General features: G+C 60.2%; 1 protein-coding gene across 9 annotated transcripts in view; it reads right to left on the reverse strand.

The window, feature by feature from the left end:
• Positions 1 to 20,505, reverse strand: part of RIMBP2 (RIMS binding protein 2) — a 93,963-nt gene that overhangs the window by 30,606 nt on the left and 42,852 nt on the right. For all 9 annotated transcript variants that reach the window (XM_029921805.1, XM_029921808.1, XM_029921806.1 and 6 more), the window contains 6 exons: positions 19,255 to 19,456; positions 16,315 to 16,460; positions 15,644 to 15,723; positions 12,840 to 12,949; positions 9,849 to 10,661; positions 584 to 735 (listed from right to left, as the gene is read on the reverse strand). In XM_029921805.1, the coding sequence (XP_029777665.1) occupies positions 584 to 735; positions 9,849 to 10,661; positions 12,840 to 12,949; positions 15,644 to 15,723; positions 16,315 to 16,460; positions 19,255 to 19,456 (1,503 nt within the window). The remainder of the gene's footprint in view (positions 1 to 583; positions 736 to 9,848; positions 10,662 to 12,839; positions 12,950 to 15,643; positions 15,724 to 16,314; positions 16,461 to 19,254; positions 19,457 to 20,505) is intronic.

Genomic DNA, 20,505 nt, shown 5'->3' on the forward strand with positions numbered 1-20,505 from the left:
GGGGGGCAGAGGGAGCCCGCCGCCTGCAGGCGGCACTGCTCAAGGACAAGGCAGCAGGGCTCAGAGAGGCACCGCGTCTGCCAGGGCAGCCCTCGCTCCAGGGGGAAACGCACGACGGACAGAGGCTTCCTGCACCTCCCCAGGGGCAGCCATGTCTGGGTCCGTGGGCCAGGACAGGGCTGGGGCTCAGGTGTTGATGTGCTGGTGTCCCTCCCGGTGCTCCCAAGGAGGACTCCCCTTGGCCGCTGGGACCATCTTTTCAACAAGGGTTGGAGTCTGTGACCCCGTCATCGGGGGAAGTGGGTGCTGCTGTTGGGATGGGGAAGTGAGTTCTCAGCCCTGAGGGGGCAGCAGGGACTGCCCGAGGCGGGGCAGGCACCGTGGGAGGCGGGCAGAGAGAATTCCGGCAAGGAGGGGGAAGGAGAGAAGGGGCTGTGGGCGGGTCCGTGAGCGGGCTCCAGGTGCTGCTTAGGAAGTGCCGGTGGTCCTGGGGGTGGAGGAGAGGGGAGGGGCCGCCGCCGGTGCTCACTCCTCCAGGAGCCGGGGCGCGAGCCCCCCACCCCAGGCGCCGGCCGGAACTCACCCTCTGCCCTTTTGCGTACACGCCGTAGCCGGTCACGTTCGCCCCGTTGGACAGCCCAGCAGTCGTCAGGGCGGGCGGCTTCCAGGAGACCTGGACGGTGGCTGGGGTGGCCCCAGCGTGGACGGTGACATCTTGGGGGGGCGCCGGAGGGCCTGGGGGCACAGAAGGCAGCGCTTTCAGGGCACGGCCCTCTGGCAGGTGAGCGGCGGGCCCAGTGGCCGGGCAGGAGGCCAGAACGGGAAGGCGGAGCGGCAGGGAGGCGGAAGCTCCCAGCGTGCACCGCAGCGCGGCCGCTCCCCTGGGCTCTGATCCGCCCCTGGGGCCCCCTGCGCCCTGGTCCCAGGCCGCCGGGTGCATGCAGTTACCCGGCCACGGGCTTGGCTGAGGACCCGCGAAGGGGACCCGGCATTTGGAAGAGGAAAGCGATCCCTCCCTCTGTCCCTTCCCCTCTCGCCGCTTCCCCCTTCCGTCCTCTCTGTTCATCAGACTAGACAGAACGTGGGCGTGGGCCCCGTGTCACCCTTCTTGCCACCCCTGGGAGGGGAGATGGAGGTGAGGACAGCCTCCGGGCCTGAGAGCCCAGCCGTGGGCAGGCGCCCGGCCGACACTTCCCGCGGTGCCGCCGCGGCCGGTCTGGAGGTGCCGGCCGGTCCCGGTCATTCTGGAGGCTCCAGCGACAACAGGACTGCCGGCGCTGCCCGTCCCCCTGGGGGTGGCCTCTCTTCCTCCAGGCCCACCACACACAGTTTCCCGTTTGAAGGCGCGCACGGCATTTCCTTCGGAAAGGAATGAATAAGTTCCAGGAGGAAGAGGATGCGCCCACCGACTCCTTGCCACAGTGCCCCCAGGGCACGGATTTCTGGGCGGGAGGCACCAGCTGCCCAGCGAGGCCTCTCTGGGAGTCGCACACTTTCCAATCACTGGGCGCTCTATGCCACAGGGTCCTCACACGGGCCTGTGATCACACCGCCCCCACTGCACGTGAGGAACTCCGGGCTCAAGGGAAGTCGCTCAGCTATTAAGTGCGGGAAGCAGGATTCACACCCGCGTGCCCACAGCCCATCTGCACAGGCAGACACGACCCGACCCCTAATAACCCCAGAGAAGAGCCTTTGCGATGCCTTCACAGCCTGGGCCAGGAGGGGGCGCTGCCCGGCGAGCTCCCGTACACCTGACCCTCCGGCAGAGGGAGGCGCGCTGGGGTCTGACTCCAGGAGGCGTCCCTCCCGGGAGCTCCCTCCTCCACTGCCGCTCAGCACCGACCCGGCCCCACACCCTCTGCCTCATAACCAACACGGCTCCTTGTCTCCTCCTAGAAATGCAAACAAACCAGAGGCAGGCCAGGGCACAGACGAGGACATGGAGCCTGCCCAGGTTCAAGTCCCACCCCTGCCAACTACCGGCGTGGGGCCTCAGACCACTGCCTCCCCTTCCTGTCTTTATTCGGTTCTCTGGTCTGTAAAACAGACACAAGACCGCACCTCTCGGCAACACCGGCGCTGTCCCCACTAGAACATCGTCATCATTACTATTTTGCTCCTGCTCTGACAGTCACACTCCGTTTCCCAGCTTCCCTCTCAGTAAGACGTCTCCATGTGCAGACCTCCACCACGGCCAGGCTAGCGCACCAAAGGCTCCCCAGGTGAACCTTCAGGGTCTCGTCCCTCCCGGTTATCTGAGGAGATGGCCCCTGGGGCAACCTTAGAGCCACACACTGTGAACGGTGAGGCCACGAGACGGACCTGCCTGGGTGCCCGGATCACCGCGGGAGAGAGCTTCCCATCAGGAATACGTGCATCCGGTCGAATCGTGAGCGAGTCTGAGAAGTCTCGGGGCTGGCACACAGTCGCTCATGGGTGCAGCCCAGCCCGCCAGGCTGTGAGGCGGCAGCCGCGGTGCACGTAAGGTGCCCACCAGGGCGCACAGGCTCAGGGACGTGCCGTCTACATTATTATTTGTTTCAACTTGACCCCGAGGGCACTGGACTCCTCACCGAAATCCGCACCTTCTGTATCAGAAGGGGAAGACCGCTCCGGAGGGAACAGTCCTCCTGGTGGGAATCACTTATTTCAGTGGCTGCTGACAGTCGGATGTGCCGGCCCAGACTGTGGGGAGTCGGTGAGGATGAGTCTGTTCTCAGCCTCCGAGGGGGGCCGTTCCTTCTTAAGCACTGCTAATTGCATCAACTGTGAGGGCCATCTGTCCCCTTCTCTGTGACTGGTCACCCTGGCAGACTCACCCCGCAGAGCGTGGCACAGACGTGAGGCTCCCATCCACTCAGGAGCTGAGCCGCTGCCAGGCTCGGGCCCACGGCGGGCACCGCTTCCCCGACTCGCCTCAGCACCCCCTGCGGCCTGGCTGCGCTCCCCAGACGAAAGGAATCGGCGGTTCTTGTCCAAGCCAGCTCACCCCCCTTTCCTTGCAAAGAACACCCAGCAATGAGAACAGCGGCCGTGTCTCATGGTGAAGAGAAGAATCCCAACCCACTTCAAAGTGCCCCCCATGAACATGCCCAACGTGGTTCATCCTACACTCCGGGGTCCAGGGGAAGCGGACACCATGCGCTGTGCACCTTTTAAGACAGGCAACACATGGCAAATTATACACGTAACCAGATTCCTTCTCGTTCCCCCTAGGACGCTGCCTGGCTAGCTCGTGCGAGGGAGGCCAAGCAGAAATGGAGGTCTTGCTAGATCGTGGAATTACAAGTCGGCATTCGGTGATGGCAGAGATGATGGAAACCGAGAAGAGAAATCCCAGGAAGTGAAGATCCAACGCAAGAGGACCCCGAACCTGTGTGTGCTCACTCCCCTCAAACCGTTTCCTCAGTGGCTCCTAACTCGCGCCTGTGCAGGGCAGCCAAGGATCCAAGCAACAGAAAGGGAAGTAAACAGCCAGGCAGCTGAAGACTTCCGCGTTGATTTTGAGAGCTGCCTAGGGCTTGGAGGAAGAATTTGGAGTTCAAGTCCTTCCAAGTTAGAGGAGCCTGAGTTTTCTTTCCACCGGAGACATGGAAGGTCCAAATCACGGAAGCTGGGAACATACATCAGGACTAAGGGCTGCATTCTAAAGGCGAAAATGAAATACACTCACGCAAACAAAGCTAAAGCAAGCATGTCCAAGATCTAGGCATGTCAGAACACACCTGTCTACCAGGATAAACCTCAATACCCTCCACAGGTGTTGTTACAGCTGTTACTGAGAAAGGTAACAGAATTCAGGGTCCCAACAGTGCACAATCCACACTGTCCACCACACAATGAAAATCACCAGATATGGAAAGAAATGAGCAAACATAACATGTGACCAAGAGAAAAAAATAGAAGCAGGTCCATAGGTGACTCAGGTGCTTGAATTAGCAAAGATTTTGAAACAATTACTACAAATAGGTTAAAGAACGTATAATTAAAGATGAATGTGACAGGCCAAGGCCAATGATGGGAACTCCACGAGTGATAAGAAAATTAAAAACAAAACAAAAAACAGAGCCGAATGAATATCCTGGAACTGAAAACTCCAATGGCCAAAATAAAAATTTCATTTAATGATCTTAACAGCAGACTGGACACTGCAAAAGACAGACCTAATAAACTTGAAGATATTATAAGAGAAATTATCCTAACTGCAGCACAATGAGGAAAACAATTTAAAAAAGGAACAGGAGTTCATAAATCTGTGTGACATTAGCAAGCAATCTGACTTATGCGTAATTAGATTCTCAGAAGGAAAAGCTAGAATAAGGTAGAAAAAAAGGTGGAGATATAAAGTTTGAAATTTGAAGAAAAACTACCACCACTACCACCCTTAGATCCGAGATTATCAGTAAATCTCAAGAAAGGCAAAGAGAAAAATCTTGAAAGCAGTCAGGGAATGAAAGGGACAACAGAAAATTCAGCTGACTTCCTGCAGAAATAGGGAAGGGGAAGAGAAAAGGAATGACATTTGCAAAGCCCTGAAATAAAAAAATAACAGTCTAGAATTCTACATCCAGAGAAAAAATATCTTTAAATATATGTGGAATAATGAGGGGGTTTTTTTTAGATGAGCAAAAGAATATTGCAAGAAATGCTAAAGGAAATTGTTCAGGGCTAAAAGGAAATCATAAAAGGAAATACAGACCTACAAAAAGGGATAAAAACTGGTGGAAAACGTACATCTATTGGGAAATATAAAAGACTATGTCAAATTCTTCAAAAGCAATTAATTAAGTCAAAAATAATAACAATGTATTGAGGGGTTTATAACATAAGACGTAAAATATATAAAAGCAATAGTAAAAATGCCGGGGCACAAATGAATTATGCACTGGTACTAGCCTTCCCCTATAAATGTTATTCATGTAAGCTAGTTTTTAATAAGCTAAGTATGCATTTGTGACTCCCCACAGCAATGTCTGAAACAACAATAGGAGTTATAATCAAAAAGAAAAAATTCAACAGAGAAGGAAATGGAACAGAAAAAAATTAATCCCCGCCTCCTGCAATAAAAAGGGGGGGGAGGGAAAGATAAAGGAGAAACCCAGGCAGGACACATGAAAAATAAAGAACCTATGCCAGACCTGAAGTCATACCAGTCCCTGAACTAAATGTGAAGGGACTAAAGATTCCAATTAAAAGGCATAGATGGTCACATTGGTATAACACAAGACCCAATTACAGAGCATTCGCAAGAGACACACCAAAATAAAACACAAGGAATTTAGAGTTTAGAAAAAGACGTAACATGAAAAATCTGGTAGGCATATGAGCATCAGACAAAACAGACCTCAAGACAAGAAGTAACACCAGAGACAAAGAGGTGCATTTCATTATGAGCAAGCGGTCAATTCATCATAAAGAACTAACAATTTTAGATGTGTATGCGCCTAATAACGAACTTCACGATATAAAAAGTGAAAATGAGAAAACTGAAGAAGAAATTAGACACACAGACAGGAACTCTCAAGGACTGGACAGACCCGGCAGACAAAACCCAGTGAGGACATGAGGACTTTTATGAGTTCCACTGACAAGTCTGTCGTGGCCTGTCTGAGAAGCGGCCCGGCCTTCCTGGGGCCGCGGGGCACTTTGCACGCAGGCTCCTGGTCATGATCCGCCCTGGATCTCGGCGGCTGCCAATGCCAAGCCGGCCCCAGCAGGCGGGGGGGGGGCGGGGCAGCTCCGGAGAAAGGCCAGCCCCTCTCTCCTCACTCAGGTATGCAGTTCACCCGGTGCTGGGGGGTGGGCTTCACATAGGTCAATGCTTGGTCCAGGCTGGAGAGAGGACGTCTGGCCCCCTCCAGGGGGCAGGCCTGGCCTCCGTGGGCACCGCAGGATCCTGGCGCTGCCAGCTGGACTGATGTGCTTTCTTTGTCTAGGCCCCTCTGGGCCCCACAGCTGCCGGAGTCCTTCGGAGAAGATGCTGGGTGCAGTGTTGCAAACCCTAAAGAAAATCTTAAATTCTGATCTGAAGACCCCTGTGAGTGCCGAGACTCCAGGTACCACAATGGCTGCCCCTCAAAACGCGTCCTGGCCCGAACCCTCCCCACGGCTGGCGCCGTCCCAAAGCACGCCCATCGCCCGTCCTCTGCCGCTAACGGTGCCGGAGACGCGCGTCTCTGTGGCCCTGCGACCCCCCGGGAGATCCGCGGGCTTGCCCAGGACCCACGAGATCTGTCTCCTGGGCCGAGAGTGGCTTCTCGGAAAGGAGGGGCTCTGGAACTGTCTGCCGCGTGGGCCACTCGCCCCGGACCAGTTTTCTGAGGGCTTGCGCTGAGTTCACTCCCTTCACCCGCCCAGGGTCACCCGTGCCCCCTGACGAGCCGGCGCTGGCACCTCGATCCGCCTCCATCGAGCGGGGAAGCCGGTTAGGCTGTCAGGCCGCGTTGCTCTTAAGCACGAGGGTCAGGAGCCGAAACCGTCTAGGGTCTTCCTCGGTGCTCGCTTCTGCGTGCAGCGCAGTCACTCGGAGGGGTTTGTGGTGACAGAGAGCGGCCGCCGCTGCCCGCCGTGCCCAGCCCGGCGCCCCCGCCACGGGCCCGGACACGGGGACCCGCGGGAGCGGCACGCACGCCCTTCACGTCCGGGTGCCCCGTACGAGGCAGACCTGACACGGGTTCAGAGGGGCTGGTGCAGGGGCCCCTTCCCCCCACAGGGCAGGCTCCCCGACACCTTCCACTCACTGCACCCACCACGCTCAGAACACGCCTGCTGCGAACCGAATGCTGTGTCCCCTACCCCAGAACTCACGTGCTCAAACCTCACCACCAGACCCTGAAACCGCCGGTGCCTCGGCCTTGGACACCCAGCCTCCAGAGCCGTGAGGCATGACCATCTGCTGTGCAAGCCCCCAGGCTTACGGACTAGGACATGGGTGACACGGAGTTCCCCCGTGGGATGCACTGCCTACACCCTCACCTGGACCCCATCCGTACGGCAGCACAGCCTCTCCTAGAAGCCCCTCCTGGGGGTCCCATGCACGTGCCCCCTGTCTCTCCTGAGCCCCCACGGAGCCCTGTGCTTGGTGTCTCTTGTCCCCTCCCCCCAGGACTGACCACACCTGCAGAGCAGGCATCAGGGAAAAGTATTCACGACTGACACCAGTGGCCAGACAGGAAATCAAGTCATCACAGAAGACAAAGGCGCTGACCCTTTACAAGTCAGCTCCTACTCAGACATGCCTCCCTCCTCCAGGCAGCGTCTGCCCCACCTGCCTGGAGGTCAGGGGCTCGTTGATTATGGGCTTTGCCGATGCTAGAGTGCCGGGAGCCGCACCGGCCTTGCGGGGCGACACAGTCACGGCGAGGAAATGGCAGACGTCTGCACGGCTCCCGCCGTGAGCAGCGAAACTGGCATGGCCTGCTGCTGCTGCTCGTGTAGAGAATAAGTCTGTTGTCCTTGGTCAGGCCTCACAGCGTCCGCGTCAGACCCATGTCCCCCACACAGCTGCCCCAGGAGAAGAAACAGTTTCCTGTCCCTGCAGCAGAGTCTTTAGATCAAAACATCATAAATGTTTGGCAAAAGGCTCCTCTAATGAGCCCTGCAGACCCAAAGCATAGCCGTGAAGGGGTTAAAAACACAAAAATTGCATTTGAGTCTGGCCCAGAGAAGAGGAGCCTAATTTGGAGATGATAAATAAAAACAAGGTCAAAAACACAGTCCATTTGAGTCTGGTCCGAAGAGAACTGGAGCCTAACTTGGAGATGAGAAGCAGAAGACAAGGTCAGAACGTGATCCCCCCCAAGGTCTGCATTCGACAAATCCTCCCTTAGACTGACTTCAGTTACACCGACGGATAAGGACGTGGGAAACCCAGGTCCAAGGCCAACACACACAGGCCCCCACTGTGCGTACATCAAAAAAAGGGCTTTCTCTGGCAACCTGTTAACAGGCGTTCTTTCTCTTGTGGTTAATGGGCCAATCACAATAACTCCTAGCCTATCGATACACAACTTAACTTGTTTTAATCTTAGTTTTACTAACTTAAATGTTAATCCTGTTTTTTACTAAAACGATCCTGTTATTTTCTCGGTTACAAGACTTACTCAACATCACTGTGTGTTACACGCTTTGGTTGTGGCTTGTTAACTAAAAACAAAGTCATAATTATTGGCAAGAAACCAACCTGTACAAAATAAGATAGGTTTGTATTTTCTTAATCTGAGAGACTGGCGCCAAGAAGGAAAGGGACGGTTCTAAAAAATGCTTCTGTAAAACTTTTCTGTACACTTGTGACGATGAAAGCCTCTTATCACTAAGAATTAGTCACTGTACACAATTCCTATTCTCTGATGTCATGTTATTGTTTGATCAATAAAAAGAGACACCGGAGCAGACAGAGCAGAGATGCCTGCCTGGTGACCAAGAAGAAACTGGGGGCTCTCCCATCCCTCTCTCTCGTGCCGACACCGTCCATCCTTCGGGGACCCCGGACCTGCTGGAGCTGGACTCCGGCACTGGAGGACACCACACAGGAGCAGACCCATTGGGGACTGAAACGCCCAGGTTGTGTGAGATGGAAGACCGTAGGCAGCTGCTTAAAATGATCCTGGGGAAGAAAGGAACTGTTCGCAGAAACCACGGACAAGTGAGGGTGGGCAGGGCTGGCTCGATGAAACCCAGAAGCCCCACGAAGTGGCTGCTGAGACGGGCATTTCCAGGGAACCTCGTGAGTGACGCAGGACTAAGACAGGAGACACATCAAACCCTCGAATATTCTTGCAGGAATGACCTTGGCTCCAGGAGAAAGCGGCTGTTCCCTCTGGTGCCCAGGTTCCCAGCTGGGCACAGCTGACCTGCCTGGAAAGGCGGGCTGGTACGGGCCCCCAGCAAAGACCGGCAGAGCAGAACTTTCTGGAGGTGGGGGGAGCTGTCCCTCGGCAGCACAGGGACCCTGGTGTGCGCTGAGCAGAGCCGGCAGGCCTGTGCACTCGATCCCCCCACAGCTGCCCGGGGCGTGTGGGAGGGGGGAGCCACGTTTCCTGCTGTGGCGGAGGACAGATGTGCCCAGAACCCAGGGGGCGTCTGTGATGGAAAGTCACGTCTTCCACCCAAGCTGTCCCGCCTGTGTTCACATCCAGAGGACCGTGGAGGAGGGAAGAGCCATTCTGAAGGAATGTGGGCACTCCGTTCACGGTTGCACGCAACGGCCACACGTGTGGCAGCGATGCCGCGGGGCAGACGTCCTCTCCTGTCCCCGAGGCGGCCTCGCCTGCACCGTCCCTTCGGGGCGGGCCGCTGGCCGGTGCGAGGCTTCGGAGGGGTCGTCGCGGACACGGTCCCTACACAAGCGCCAAGCAGTCTCTTCCCCCCTCTGTCTCTCACACGCATGCACACGCACCCACATATACACACTCACATACACACTCATGTGGGCAATGCACACATGTGCACATACATATGCAGTCGCATGCACACACATGTGCACACACATGCACACATAACTGTGCAGTGCACATACACTCACATATACACAAGTGCACAAACACACGGGCATGCACACACAAACACACGCACCCCCATACACATATACACACTCATGTATGCCAACGCATGGACACTCATACATCAACGCATACACATATACACACGCGTGTGCCTGTATATATACACATGCACATACACGTATGCACACCCACACACTCTGCTTCCTGCTCACTTATGGGATTTTCCAGGACGGCGCTGGCTGGGTGCAGTCTCCCCCTCTCACCCACCCCCTCCCCTCGTACAGGGTGACGGCCCTCGTCCCCTCCCCCCCTCGGCAGGCCCCCCAGGAGGACGGGGCTCACCTGCGGGCAAGGTGGAGAACTCCACGAAGGCCTCCTTCTTCTCCCGCTGCTCCAGGGGCAGCTGCCACGGCATCTGGTGCGGCCTGGCCAGGACCTTCACCTTGTAGGCCATGTTGGGCCTGAGGTTCAGGAACTGGTACTTGTACCTGGCGGCCCTGACGACGTCCAGCTCCTCCTCGTTGAGGAAGATGACGTGGCTGTAGTTGCTGTTGGTGGGCAGCCAGGAGAGCTGGGCGGAGATCTGGGTGACGTTGTCCACCCGCAGCTGGGACGGGGCCACTGCCACGTCCTTGCCCACCAGCAGCGTGCAGCGCAGCTCGTCCGAGGTGCCCCGGCTGGTGGCGCACTGCACGGAGATGCGGTAGGTGCAGGCCGCCGTGTCCAGCTTCTCGATGAGGGCCTTGGTTCTGCCCCCCAGCGTGAGGCTCACGCGAGGCTCCTGGTCCACCAGCACGTTGTAGCTGCTCACCGTCCCCCAGCCCGGGGGCACTGCCGGCGGCTCCCAGGCCACAATGACACTTCTGGCGAGTTGTTTGATGAGGGTGATTTTTCGAGGGTAAGGCACGATGTCTTCTCCAATTTCGTCGATGTCCACGCCCAGCGTCTCTGCACCGTCGTCCGTAATGCTGGCGTCTGCGTGAGTGGGGGCGTGGAGGTCCAGAATGTTCTCCCCCTCCAGGCCGACGCCGGACTGGTTGATGAGATTCTGGTCCTGTTCGCTCCCCAGAGGACCCGCCAGCCGGGACTCGTTGTCCTGGACAAAATCCACAAAGTTGGAGGGCACCAAACCCCGCTGCCCGTCCAGGAGTTCACCTGTGGGGACGAAGGCCGTGAGGCGGCGGCGGCCCCGGGGTCCCGCCGCAGCCACACGGCCCTGGCCACAACGCGGTCCCAGTGGGATTCCACGGCCGTCATGGAGACCCGCTCAAACGTCCCGTCCTCGGGACCCCCCCCGACCTGCCGCCTGCAGCCCACGCGTCCGTCAGGCCCTCTGCTAGGGCAGCCCGACACCACCAGGCCCGGTCACCTGCTTCTGGACACGGACAGCCCGCGAGGGCAGGGACCTCTTTCCATCCATCACGCTGAACAGTCCTGGCCTGACACCCGGCACACAGCAGGTGCCTCGTAAACGTTTGTTAGACGAACAAACATGCTTGAGATGCGGGTTTAAGAGGTTAAGAAAATAAACATCTTACTATTATTTTTGAGGCTTTGATCACATGAATAGGAATCAGGTGCCCTTCCCCCTCGGAAGGCACACTGTGCGTCCTAAGGGAGCCCAGCGCGCCCGCGTGCTGTGAGACAGAGGCTATCCTGGTGGCGCCAGGCCAACAATGTCATCACACCAGCTCTTGTGGCCACAACAGGCGACCACGGGGGAACCTCTTCTTATTCTGCAAGACGCTCTCTTTTTAGCGGGACTCAAAGCCGGTGAGCAGCAGAGCCCTGACACCTGAGCGCTGTTTTGAGGCGCCGCAAAGATGGCGCGATCTGGGCAGTCTCGCCGCCCTGGTGCGTGGCAGGCGTGGCTGCAGGTCCAGCGCCCGGGAGGCTGCGAGGTGCTCGCTCAGCCTCGGGAGACGTGTGACAGGCCCCAGATCCGCCCAGAGCAAAGAGGGGCTCTGACCTGCTGCCGGCCCTACATGGGGTGTGGGTCCTGAGACAGGCAGCCGTCACCTCCAGGACGTGTCACCTCCAGGACGCTCCCTCGCACCAGGCCTGTCCTACCCACCTTGTGCCCCACCTGCCCAAGGCAGCCCCGCAGGCGGGCATTCACTCCCGTCTACACAGAGGAAGGCCCTGAGCTTCGCAGCCCCGTTTGCATCAGGCCTCCAGAAAGCTGGCGCAGGCAGGATGCCTGCTGGAAACATTCTAAACATTTCCAGCAAGGGTGTTCCAGCGGCCACCTCGGGCACCCGTTTCTACGGGTGTGAAAACCGGTGATGGTGACGTGAATGTGTGTTGAGGGTTCAGGCTGTGCCGCCGCCAGCCGTGGTGGCTTCCTGGGTGGGCGGCCACAGTCTCGCCACCACACGCCTGGCAACTACAGGAAAGTGACCCGGCCTGCGGCCAGGCTGCCGCTCATCCACATTGACAGAGGCACCCGGGGGCGCCTGGGAGGCTCGGTTGTTTGAGCAAATGACTCAGCTCGGGTCACGATCTCATGGGTCAGGAGTTCAAGCTCCGCATCAGGCTCTCTGTTGTTAGCACAGAGCTGGCTCTGGCTCTCGTCCCGCCGCCCCCCATGCTACCCCTCCCCCACTCACTCTCAAAAATGAACGTTAAATAAAAAACCAGGGGCAATCCAACCTCACATCCAGCCGACACCGGCTCAGGAGCCGACTGCTGCCATCAGCCCTGGGAACGCTCTGTGAGGCTGTGGAAAGAGCCTGCTGATTTCGCAAGAACTGGTCCTTCCGCTGAAGGTAAGAGACCAGTCGGAAGAGACCAAGTCCCCTCTGTGCGTACAGGGTGACTGAGCGGCTGGGGTCTGAGGAGTCTCGGCTCGCGAAGCCACTGGCCCTGTCCTGCTCACGCTCGGGTTACAAAGGGGACGGAAAGTCTGGCATTCTGGAGGGAGGACGGAGTTCACGTTTCCTGATTTCAGACCGGGCCGGGCAGTGACCAGGGAGGGAGGGATGCAGCTGCTCGCGGCCAGACAGCGAGAGCCCAGAGGTCTGTGGGGTCGCCCTGAGCCAGGCAGGGTCACCAGTCCTGCTGGGAAGGAGGTCGGCTGGGGTCCCGGGGGCGCCGGGACAGCAGGAAGGAAGAGGCAAGAGACCCCCTCCGGCAACAGCAGGGCCTGTCGGCCTGGTGTGTGTGCACAGCCGCCCCGCGAGCCCGCCTCCGTGTCCCGGGTGTGCGGGATGAGGGCGCCCCAGGCAGCCGTCAGAAAGCGGGGAGCCGGGACGGGGGAGCAGAGGGTCCGGGCGGAGGGCTGGGGCGGCGGGAGTCCCGGGGACACGGGGCGGGCGCGCGGCCCCGACAGACCTTCGTAGAAGCCGTCCTCATCCATGTCCCCGTACACGTACAGGTACTTCCCCGCCGTGAGGGGCAGCTCCGCCTCCGGGTTCTCGTTGGGCCCGTCGAAGGGGTTGTAACTGCAGGAGGAAGACACCCAGGGGGTGGACGCTGGGCGCGGAGGGCCGGCGGGTGCGCACCCACGTCAGCCGTGCGCGCGGCAGGAATGCCTGCAACGCCCCCCACCCTCTCGCACAGACTCAGAACAGAAAGATGATTCCGAATCCGAGGTGGGCCTCCCGAGCCCCTGAGCCGGATGACCCACCGAGGGTCCGGATTTCTGGCCGTGCCTGTCCCGTTGGCCGCGGGTTTTCGCGTTAGCAAGCAGAGGATGAGGAGCCCTACGACCTTCCCGTGCGTGTTGTTCCACAAAGGTAGACCCGTATCACGTTTGTTTTCTAGGAACCTGCTTATTCTTTGCACTTTCCAGTACACACGACCCTCTCTCCCCCCCGTGAAATATTCCATCATGACCTTATTTAACGGACGTGGGATACTTCACCCAACAGACTGACACACTTCACTTAACCAACGTGCTGACGCCGGGCACCGAAGGGACTCCTCACCTGTGGTTGACACAATGACTCTTGCACCAAATATCCTCGTAAACATGACATTTTTTTACAATCGTGCCCCGTTTGCAAAAACATAAACAGTAAATGAATTTGGGATTTTTAAAAATTAGTTTAAAATAACAGAAAAGGCCCCCATAGAAAAATCAAAACGGCCTCTGCTGGTAGTGAGAAATGACAAGCACGGACGGGAAAGAGTAACAGTGACACCGCGGAGCCGGGGACGCCGGCAGCCCGGGGCGCTCACCACGAGGCCGCCGCTCCGTCTCAGCGAGGGCAGCAGAGAAGCTGCTAGCTCCCCCAGCGCGAATCACAGAGCGAGGTACGGGGCGCTCGCCCACGCTCACGAGCACAGGACGCAGCCCAGGGTGGGGGAGGGGCCCAGGATCTAGGTCTCCTGACCCCCGTCCTATGCAGTTTAATGTCCCCGAGTCACCGTGCTCTTCACCGTCCAAGCCCAGGGTCTAGGGAAGTCACACAACAGTCGGATGGTTTCACTAAGTCAGTAATTGCCAGGGGCCGTCTGCGTAAGGAAGAGACAGACTGATGTTTAATGTGAAAGCCCAGTGGCTGGATGAAGACGGGAAATGGTTCCTGGCAGAGGGAATGGTGTGTGCAAAGGCCCAGAGGCAGGAAGCAGGGTGCCTCTGGGGCGCTGAGAGCCCGGCTGGGGGAGGGTGCTCAGAGCAGGAGCGTCGCAGGATCAGGGCGGGCAGAAGGGACGCAGCAAGCTCGGATCTGCAGAGTTCTCCCTGTGCTGTCCAGTCTCACACGGGGTGGCCTTCTCCGCAGGTGTCAGCCAGTCATAAACCCAGCACAGGTAAACATCAAGGGCGCCGGCAAAGAACAGAACGCGGGGGACACCGTGCACTTGGGCTGTGCCTGCTGACGGCAGACAGAAGTCGGCCTTCTCTGCCTGATCCCACGCCGGCTCTGGAATCCATGCACAGGGCACACTGGCTCTTGGGGCCCTGTCCCCGACGAGGCCTCGCCTCTCCCAGAAGAGGAGGGAACGCAGACCCAGGGCACACGGCGCGGCCGGGACGGCCCGGCCAGGACGCGGGCCAGTTGGGAGAGCGCCAGCTCGGCTTCCCGGCTCGGCCCAACTTGCCAGCGCTGAGCGCTCGGGCCTCCGCGCTCAGAAAGAAGGGAACTCCTCGGAGACACGGGGCGGGCTGGGCCTTTCCCCAGGCCTCGCTGACCAGCACCAGAGCAGCATCCCTGCGGACGGCTTGTGGACGTGCGGGGGTGCAGCCTGCATTGAGATCGGGGTGGATCCGCCAGCACCCCGATCCAGAAGCCTGCGGCCCAGGGCGCGCTCCCCCAAACACCTCCGTCGTCCGAGCGGCCGAAGCGGGTTTTCACGGTGAAACGAGTGGATCACCAATCAGAAAATAACGTGCTCATCAGCCATCAGCAGGGGCTCCCACTGGAGAAAACGGAAGTCCGCGGACTGGCAGAAACTAAGGACAGGAGGCTGGGCCTCCCCGAGCACAGTGCAACAGAGACACGAACTGTCATCTGGTCTGGGGCTTGCGGAGCTGGGGGGTCAGCTACCCACACCCGCCTCAGAGCTGGGGGGCCGCTCCCACCAACACTCGGAGTCGCGCAGAGGCTGCTCCGGAGTTCCCGCTGGGGTGGGCAGCACAGGCCCCAGCAAGCCATCTGCAGGAGCGCAGCGCCAGTGAGGACCCCAGACAGGCCGGAACCAGCCCCCAGCGCGGGGACCATGACCTTGTTTGGAAACAGAGTGTCTGCAGATGTGATGGGGAAGGGATTGTGCTGGGGTGAGTGGGGTGGGGTTATAACCCTTATGGAGAGAGCGAGCGAGCGAGAGCAAGCAGACGCACAGGGAAGCAGCCGCATGAAGCCGGGCAGAGACCGCAGGGATGCACCGCTAACCCCCAGGGAGCACTGCCTTGCTGACCCCGACCCCACACTTCTGGCCTCCAGAGCGGGAGAGAGGGCGCCTGTGCTGTTTCCGGCCCCCCACTTTGCGATGAGCCGCTACGGCCGTCCTGGGAAACACACACGCCTTCCCTCCGACCCGAGGACAAGCCGCCCCCTCTCCCGAGCCCGAGGCCGGACTGCCTGCCTGGGGCCGAGGACCCGGGAGGGGGAGGGAGCACCCAGACGCACGGCCCCCAGGCCTCCCCAATGCCCGCGGATGCTCAGAGACGCAGAGAGGACCTTCGCGCTTACCTGTAGCGGGCGACACACAGGTGCACCTTCCCCGAGTGTCTCTGCTGCTTGGAGGCCCCGGAGCTCCGGTCGCTGTCCATCTGGTGAAGACACAAACCGCATTCCGGGTATGCAGCTGCGGTGTCTGTTTTTGCAGGAAACACACCGGAGACCCTCCGGTCTCACGGAGCCTCCTCGCCCCCGATCGAGGAGCCCCCGAGACACGACTAGACCAAAGTCTGTGTCTTGGGCACCAGCCCAGAGACAAAGCGGCCCCCTCAGTGTGGGCCCCCTGGGCAAACAGAAGGACGTTAATAAGAACACATCTTCCGAAGCCAAGAGTGGACTGGAGTGGGGGGACCGGGCGTGACTGCCGGGCCCCGCCAGGCATCCGTGGGCACACAGAGACGGACACGGACCATGGCCTCTGCTCACAGGGGCCCAGCCCCCAGAGGGAGACAGACGCCACCCACCACGATCACGTGTCAGGCAGTGCCTGGTGGGTGCCCTGGGACCAAGACGTCCAGGAAGACTGCACGGAGAAGGTGACATGAGGGCCAGTGAAGGCCGGATGCGGGGACTTCTGGGAGGGCGGGAAGAAGCCGGGGGGAGGGGCGGGGGAGGGGGAAGAAAGGTGGGGAGGACCGTCCTGCTCCCAGCAGACGGACCCGCACGGACGGGCCGGAACTCACCTCTGATTCAAATCTGCATCTTGGGCTGGCGGATCTGGACAGAAAGGTGGGCTTGACGGGCAGAGACTCTCGCTTGTCACCCGGGAGCGGGAGGGGCCGGATGTAGTCCCCAGTCACAGCTCGGCTTCCGACCGTGCTCTCCTGACCTGGCCGTGACACGGAGACACTTAGAACAGGCCACCACTGAGATGACATCGTGCCCGCCCCCCTCACGCACCTTCCTCGGGTTTTCATCTTGGGTGCTGCCCACCTCCTGCCCTCAGTCCCCCCCCCCGGCCGACTGTGAGGGTGGTTTGGTGGCCATGTCGCACAGGTGCTGGGAAGGTCCAGCCACAGGGAATTAATCCCTTTCCCTGCCTACAAACGGACAGGCTGTGAGGACTGGAGATGCTGCAGCCACACTGCCACCAGGAGGCGGGAGGTCTGTCCCGTCATAGCTGGCTCACGGAAAGGGAACCGCCGGACGGGAAGGAACGCATCCCAGAGATGTGGCCGGAGCCCCGAGTCCAGCTGTGTGGGAGCGAGAGCCACCGGCTCATCTGCTCCAGGTGATAAGCTCCATGTGGCTCACACCGGTCAGGTCAGCTTTGCTCATTTATGCCCCAAAGTGTCCTAACGTACACACAAAGCGGCCGGGGGCCGGGCATTTTTGTTTCGATGAGAAACACGGGATCAGCGTCTCCCTGGCCTCTGTCCGGCCTCTGTCCGTGGTGGCCGGAGCCCTGCATCGCCTCCCTGAAGGTTTGGCCCAGAGCCCACGCTGGGAAAGACCAGGAGAGTCACAGTGAGGTGGGAAGTGTCCCTACTGAGGCTCTCACCTGCCAGGGGCCCCGCGGCTCCGGCCTGGTTAGGGGAGCAGTCAGACGGCACCCCTGAAATGGAACCGGGGCCAGAGGGCACAGAGGGCCCTGCCGGGGCGTCAGGTCCCAGAGCACAGTCACCGCCGTCTGTCCCCAGGCTCACGGCAGTGCTCAGCACACAGCAGGTGCAAAGTGTGCAAATGGGCGCCCAGCAGCCCCAGGGCGCCAGCTAAGACAGGGGAAGGGGGTGTCCAACCCCTGACCTCCTGGCAGAAGTCACGTGTCCCGCTTCTGGACAGAAGCTGCTTGAGCAGCCATGCAACTGTTTTCCCTTCGATGGAACATTCCAGAGAGAAAGGCTCTGCCTCCCACCCAGCATTCCCAAGTGAGGACCACAGAGCCAGTGCCCTGCGCCGGCCTCTGAGGAATGTGGAGTCACCATCAGCGATGCCAGAATGACAAGGGTGAAGCCAAGTGTGCGTGGGCCCTGCCACCGGGGCCCCTCATGGCGCGAGGTCACCGGCTGTCACCTGAGCGAGGTCCATCCAGGCAGCTGCGCGGAAGGCTTGCTGCAAACCCATTCGTGCACCAGGGTCTGATCAATCAGCTTGGTAGCGGCCCCGCACCGCCGTGGGTCTGGGTGTCCGCTTTCCGCCACCGTGAATCGGGCTCTCCAGTTGGGTCTCAACACGGAGCCACGCCCGCTGGCCTCACGCCGGCTCACGCAGCAGCCGGAAACCCCGTGGCGAGAAGGGCCTGCTGGCCATGTGGGCGGAGGGCTGGCCCGTGGTGGTGGGCCGGGAGCTCTGCTGTGACCTGCCCGCAGACCCCCCTTAATCCCCACGCAGGCACAGGAGCCACGGGACCAGCCCCCCGACCCCTTAATCCCTGGGCGCCATTAAACCACGGGCTTCCCTGGGCGGTGACTCTGCACTCAGGGGCTGCGTTTTTCAGTGCACGTGGGCACTCCGTGTGGCCCACATGGCCCACATGGCCCCGTCCCTTGGGATCTGCTGTGTCCCCGTCAGGCCGCCCTCATGGATCTGAACACCGAGCATGGCGGGGTCTTGTAAGGCACGCACCGGCCGGCCTCCTGGGGCCGCCCGACCCCGGAGCTTCATCTCAGCTAGTGACACTGAAACTGTCCACCCCTTCTGGGCCCTCAGACGGCACAGCCCAGCGTCCTTCCCCGGAGCCCGGCCGCTAGGTCCACCTGGTCTGAAGTAGCCCCGGATCACGTTCTACCTTGTCACCCGTCCTCACACATCTGTCCCCGTGTCTGCCTCCAGCCACCGAGAGGAGTCCCACGGGGGCCTGGCCAGCTTTGCCCTCACAGCCGCAGCCCCCACACACGGCCTGGGCGCACCGTGCCCTTGGACCACCGCGGAGGGGTGTGCAGACCCTCCTCCCCTCTGCCCTGCTCAGGAAGGACGGGCACAGGGGGCGTCCCTTTGTCTCAGTGTCACCAAGCGTCAGAAGTAACTCATCTTACACTCGGATGACAACTTGGAGGAATCTGGGAATTCTCTCTCTGATGGAATCAGGAGGTTCTGACACGTGTCTCTCCCAGATTAAAAACAATAACTTTTAAACAGGTGGGTATTCTTGCAACCGGTGTGCCCGGGCCGGCTGCCCTGGGGCGAGGAGCTCTCTCCCGACCGACCAGGGCCGCGGTGCCCGGGCTGCAGCCTGCAGTGAGGCCTGGGGACAGACCTCTGGGATCCCTGTGCCCGACACACAGACAAGACCCCTCCCCCAACACGCAAGGGGTGTCCATCCTGCGACCTGAGCACAAGCGTGACAGGCGAGCATTAGAATTCACCACTGTCACCACCGCTGCCTCTGCGGGAACACAGATGGTGCAGGGATGAAGGCGGGAGGCACCCGCAGCCCAGCAGTGCGCCCAGCGGACCCCAGCTCACTGCCAGTCACCTGTGACCCCACGAGGGCTCCGCAGGGCCAGGACAGTGCCACACCAAGTGCTCAGGAGGGGGGCTGGTGCACTGTTTGCACGCAGGGACCGCAGCTGGCCACTGTCACCCGGAGCCCCGGACGCCCGTGTCCTAGGCCGGCGGCTCAGACACTCACTGTGCACGCCCGGATACGGGGTCGCTGCCACCCTTCCACGCCACGCACTCACCTCTGCCGATGGAGGGGGTAAGTCCGTTCATGAATGGCGGGAAAGGCTTGCCGGACGCGGGGACGTCCCCGGAGACGCCAGGGCCGCCCCCCAGCAGGTCGATCTTCCCGGCGTGCTGCCGGAGCCTCTGCAGGTCCTGCGACAGCAGGCTGAACTGCTCACTCTGCGTCCGGCATTTCTCCTCCAGCTCCCGAACCTTGCTCTGCACGGCAGACGCACGGACACGCGGTCAGGGCGGGCGTGTGAGAGCGTGTGGATGCGCGTGTGCACACGTGTGCTGCCTCCTCCCTCCACGGAGGACAGTGTCCCTTAGAACCAAGTGTCGTGTGCAGCCTGGCTGTCGGACAAGCTCCCTCATGGGACAAACTCGGGGAACACCGTGACGAGGACACTCAGATCCCAGCCAGCCGGGGACAGCTCTGGGCCGGGTGTGCAGCCCAGGGGCTCGCGGTGGGCATGCCCCACCAGAGCCGCTTGAAATTTGGGGTGTGAGGCAGTGATGCGGCCCAGACTTGGGGGCAGCTCGGCTGCTAATCCACTGACCCGTTTTCTCCTGGGTCGAGAAACCTAACCCCAAAAAACACGGCATTAGCAATAAGGGGTTTTCTACCTGGTGGATTCGGGCAGCGACACGGCCGCCGTTTGCAGACATGCAGAGATGTCAGGGAGCACCGGAGGGGGGGTCCTCCCCCAGACACGTGTCAGGGAAGGGGCAGCTCCCTGCTGACTCCGCCTGCTCCTGCCCCGCTGGTTCTCAGGCTGGGTGCCAGGAGGCACACTCCCCGCTACCCAGACACTGAGGGGCCACACTTCCTATCCTGGGGCAGACACAAGGCTCTGTCTCAGGGACCAGAGTGTCCTGCACTGTCCACGGCGGGGCGCACACCAGGAAGGGACGCGTGCGGGGTCAGCTCTGCCCCCTCCCTGCAGCACGGCCCCCCGATGCTGCATTAGCTCCTGGGCTGGGTGAGCTCCAAACCTCGCTGCCACCGCCCCACCCCCCAGCCGTGGATACATCCTCAGTGCTTTTCACGGACTCAGGTCACAGTCGCTGCCGAACCGATGACAGCGGGCACTGCTGCCGGGCTGTGCAGGGGCTTCGTCTGCACGAAGTCCCGCCTTCGCTCCGTTCTTTGCTCCGTGATAAACAGAGAATCCCCGTTTACCGCGTTCCCAGCTTGCCGCACGGCCTGCCCCCACCCCGAGCGTCAGCCCCGAGGGCAGGAGTGGCCCGTGTCCCGGCTCTGTCCC

Source organism: Suricata suricatta, chromosome 14 (assembly GCF_006229205.1).
Source record: "Suricata suricatta isolate VVHF042 chromosome 14, meerkat_22Aug2017_6uvM2_HiC, whole genome shotgun sequence".
Classification (NCBI taxonomy): domain Eukaryota; kingdom Metazoa; phylum Chordata; class Mammalia; order Carnivora; family Herpestidae; genus Suricata; species Suricata suricatta.